The sequence below is a fragment of the Salvelinus sp. IW2-2015 genome, linkage group LG5 (genome assembly GCF_002910315.2).
Source record: "Salvelinus sp. IW2-2015 linkage group LG5, ASM291031v2, whole genome shotgun sequence".
Classification (NCBI taxonomy): domain Eukaryota; kingdom Metazoa; phylum Chordata; class Actinopteri; order Salmoniformes; family Salmonidae; genus Salvelinus; species Salvelinus sp. IW2-2015.
The window spans coordinates 36,865,735-36,870,289 of NC_036844.1; the positions used below are offsets into that span (position 1 = coordinate 36,865,735).

Below are 4,555 nucleotides of genomic sequence, written 5' to 3' on the forward strand. Positions count from 1 at the left end.
GCCAGGCTGAGCATGATGATGTACATGGGTTTCTGCAGGCTGCGCTCCAGGGCAAACAGCACCACCAGCAGGATGTTCCCCACCACCGTGGTCACATAGATGAAGAAGAAGAACCAGGCCACCAGCTGGTTGAAGGATGGATGGAGCCCCGGGAATCCCACGATCACAAACTCTGACACACTTGTGTAGTTCCTTGGGAGCATACTGTATGGGGAGAGAATATTATGTGGCGATCCCACCTCTGCCACCAATGTACTGAGGAGAGAATAGTATGGGGCAATCCCACCTCTGCCACCAATGTACTGAGGAGAGAATAGTGTGGGTCGATCCCACCTCTGCCACCAAGGTACTGAGGAGAGAATAGTATGGGGTGATCCCAGGGGCGTCATGCACTCTAAAAATCTGAGGGGCCACAAAGTTCTTGAGGGTGGTCTGGAAGGGGGCTAGAGGTCTTTATTTTTCAAACACCTGAAACAGCTTTTTCCTACAATCTAGAGCCATAATAATTTCTCTGCATATCTAAGCATACCTCTTGAGCTGTCTGTGTCCTGACTGGTGGTTATATTTTTAAAGAAGCAAAATATGCTTCTCTCCATCTCTGCTAAAATCTATGTAAAAGATTGAAAGGAATGTGATTCTTATTCAGTACATTTAGTTATTACTTGCTTTTCTAAAGTCTATCAACCTTGGTAGCAGGCATGCCAGCTAAGATAGTTACACAAGCTAGCTACTCTAACTTGATTGGTAGCCTGAAATGGCTTCTTGGTAGCTAGTTATGAGGTTGGAATATCTGGGCCAGCTAAAGCCAACTTCATAACATTGGTAGGTGGCTCGTAGTATTATAAAGAAACAACAACAACAATTAATAAAAACAAAAATGATTATAATTATTATTATTACAGGACAAATCTTGAGGGGGCACGTGCCCCTGTGCCCCCTATGGGCATGATGCCTCTGATCGCACTACTGCCACCAATGTACTGAGGAGAGAATGATTGACAATACAACCCCATTATGATAAAGAACATGCCATGGCGCGGCAGGTAGCCTAGTGGTTAAGAGGTTGTGCCAGTAACCGTAAAGGTTTACCGAGTTGAACCCTCGAGCTGACTAGGTGAAAAATCTGTCGATGTGCCCTTGAGGAAGGCACTTAACGCTAATTGCTCCGGTAAGTCGCTCTGGATAAGAGTGTCTGCTAAAATGTAAATGTAATTATGATAGACAATACACCATTTTTATGATAGACAATACAACATCATTATAATAGACAATACAACATCATTATGATAGAGAATACACCAGACACAAGTTTAACTTGTACCTAAATAAGGGGATTATTTAGTAGCAGTTACTGAATGATGTTTGCTTGATAAAACAGTTTAAAAAGACCTTACAGTATAATAACATGTATAATATACCATTACAGAATAATAACATGCAGAATCTAAAAGTACATAGTCATAACATAACAAAGAGTATAATGATAACATATAGATGTACCTCTCTTTTTGATGGTGGCCAGAGAATGGAGTTGCCTTCACACACCTTCTGATTTAAATACTATCGACAGGGGCTCCGTCCTAAAGAGGGAGTCGGTGGGGTGTGTGTTGTGGTGTGTGTGTGGTGTGTGGGTGTGTGTGTGTGTGTGTGTGTGTGTGTGTGTGTGTGTGTGTGTGTGTGTGTGTGTGTGTGTGTGTGTGTGTGTGTGTGTGTGTGTGTGTGTGTGTGTGTGTTTTTGTTGTGTGTGTGTGTGTGTGTTGTTTGCACGTGATACTCTTACTGTACGGGAGTGGGATAATTCTGTGACTGGTACAGGCCATGCCTCCTCTCCCATTACAAGAAATGCATGTGTGTTGGTTTGTTTATGTGTGTGTGTGTGTGTGTGTGTGTGTGTGTTTGGTAAATATCTGATTCCTTGACCGTGTAGATTATGTACATGTATTGTATACTGCTAGAGTGAATAGTCCCTGTAAAACAGTCATATTCAAAGTCGAGGTCGCAACCCAAATTGCAGTGGGGTTGCCAAAATATACTGAACAAAAATATAAACGCAACATGTAAAGTGTTGGTCCCATGTTTCATGAGCTGAAATAAAAAATCACATTCATTTTCCATATGCACAAAAAGCTTATTTCTCTCAGTTGTGCACACATTTTGAGGGTGCAGTAATGTCCACCAGAGCTCCTTCCAGACAATCTAATGTTCATTTCTCTATCATAAGCCGCCTCCAATGTCGCTTTAGAGAATTTGACAGTACGTCCAATCGGCCTCACAACTGCAGACCACATGTACAGTGTTGTGTGGGCGAGCGGTTGGCTGATGTCAACGTTGTGAAGAGAGTGCCTCATGGTGGCGGTGGGGTTATGATATGAGCAGGCATAAGCTACGGACAACGAACACAATTGCATTTTATCGATGACAATTTGAATGCATAGAGATACTGTGACTAGATTCTGGCTCATTGTGACGCCAATTGTTTTTAAGGTATCTGTGCCCAACAGATGCATAACCCAGTCTTGTGAAATCCATAGATTAGGGCCTAAATGGACTGATTTCCTTATATGAACTGTAACTCAGTAAAATCTTTGGAATTGTTGCATGTTGCGTTTATATTTTTGACAGTACCAGTCAGTATTTATATTTAAGATTCTTCAATGTAGCCACCTTTTGCCTTGATGATAGCTTTGCACACTCTTGGCATTCTCTTGGCATTCAACCAGCTTCATGAGGTAGTCACCTGGAATGCATTTCAATTAACAGGTGTGCCTTGTTAAAAGTTCATTTGTGAAATGTCTTTCCTTCTTAATGCGTTTGAGCCAATCAGTGTGTTGTGACATGGTAGGGGTAGTATAAAGAAGATAGCCCTATTTGGTAAAAGACCAAGTCCATTATTTGTCAAGAACAGCTCAAATAAGCAAAGACCATCATTACTTTGAGACATGAAGGTCAGACAATGCAGAACATTTCAATTACTTTTTAAGTTTCTTCAAGTGCAGTCCCAAAAACCATCAAGCGCTATGATGAAACTGGCTCTCATGAAGACCGCCACAGGAATAGAAGACCCAGAGTTGACTCTGCTGCAGAGGATACGTTCATTAGAGTTACCAGCCTCAGAAATTGCAGCCCAAATAAATGCTTCACATTGTTCATCTCAACTTCAACTGTTCAGAGGAGACTGCATGAATCAGGACTCCATGGTCGAATTTCTGCAAAGAAACCACTACTAAAGGACATCATTTTAAGAAGAAGAGACTTGCTTGGGCCAAGAAACACAAGGAATGGACATTAGACCAGTGGAAATCTGAGATTTTTGGTTCCAACCGCCGTGTCTTTGTGAGACACGGAGTAGGTGAACGGATGATCTCCGCATGTGTTGTTTCCACCGTGAAGCATGGAGGAGGAGGTGTGATGGTGTGGGGGTGATTTGCTGGTGATACTGTCAGTGATTTATTTAGAATTCAAGGCACACTTAACCAGCATTCTGCAGTGATACGCCATCCCATCTGGTTAGCGATTAATGGTACTATCATTTGTTTTTCAACAGGACTCTGACCCAACACACCTCTAGGTGATGTAATGGCAATTTGACAAAGAAGGAGAGTGATGGAGTGCTGCATCAGATGACCTGGCCTCCACAATCCCCCGACCACAACCTAATTGAGATGGTTTAGGATGGTTTAGGAGTTGGACTGCAGAGTGAAGGAAAAAGCAGTCAACAAGTGCTCAGCATATGTGGAAACTCCTTCAACATTATTGGAAAAGCATTCCAGGTGAAGCTGGTTGAGAGAATGCCAAGTGTGTGCAAAGCTGTCATCAAGGCAAATGGTGGCTACTTTGAAGAATCTCAAATATAAAATATATTTTGATTTGTTTAACACGTTGTTGGTTACTACATGATTCCAAATGTGTTATTTCATAGTATTGATGTCTTCTCTATTATTATACAATGTAGAAAATAGTAAAAATACAAAAAAAACTTGAAGGTGTGTCCAAACGTTTGACTGGTACAGTATATATTTACAGTGCATTCGGAAAGTATTCAGACCCCTTGACTTTTTCCATATTTTCTTACGTTACAGCCATATATAGCATCATGCACACAATACCCCATTTTAGCCCAAATTTTGGGAAATTTACAAAAAATTTAAAACAGAAATAATGCATTTACTCAAGTATTCAGACCCTTTACTCAGTACTTTGTTGAAGCACCAATGGCAGTGATTACAGCCTCGAGTCTTATTGGGTATGACGCTACAAGCTTGGCACACCTGTATTTGGGGAGTTTTTCCCATTCTTCTCTGCAGATCCACTCAAACTCTGTCAGATTGGATGGGGAGCGTCGCTGCAGAGCTATTTTCAGGTCTCTCCAGAGATGTACGATCGGGTTCAAGTCTGGCCTCTGGCTGGGTCACTCAAGGACATATGATTGTTGTCCTGTTGGAAGGTGAACCTTCACCCCCAGTTTGTGGTCCGGAGTGCTGTGGAGCAGGTTTTTATCAAGGATCTCGATGTACTTTTCTCTGTTCATTTTTCCCTCGATCCTGACTAGTCCCCC

The 4,555-nt window shown here is 42.0% G+C and overlaps 1 protein-coding gene across 1 annotated transcript in view; it reads right to left on the reverse strand.

Moving 5' to 3' along the window:
- LOC111963759 (olfactory receptor 10A4-like) overlaps window positions 1-203 on the reverse strand; it is an 11,619-nt gene extending 11,416 nt beyond the window's left edge. The window contains exon 1 of the mRNA XM_070443755.1: window positions 8-203. Coding sequence (XP_070299856.1) covers window positions 8-203 — 196 coding nt within the window. The remainder of the gene's footprint in view (window positions 1-7) is intronic.
- Window positions 204-4,555: the final 4,352 nt, after the last annotated feature.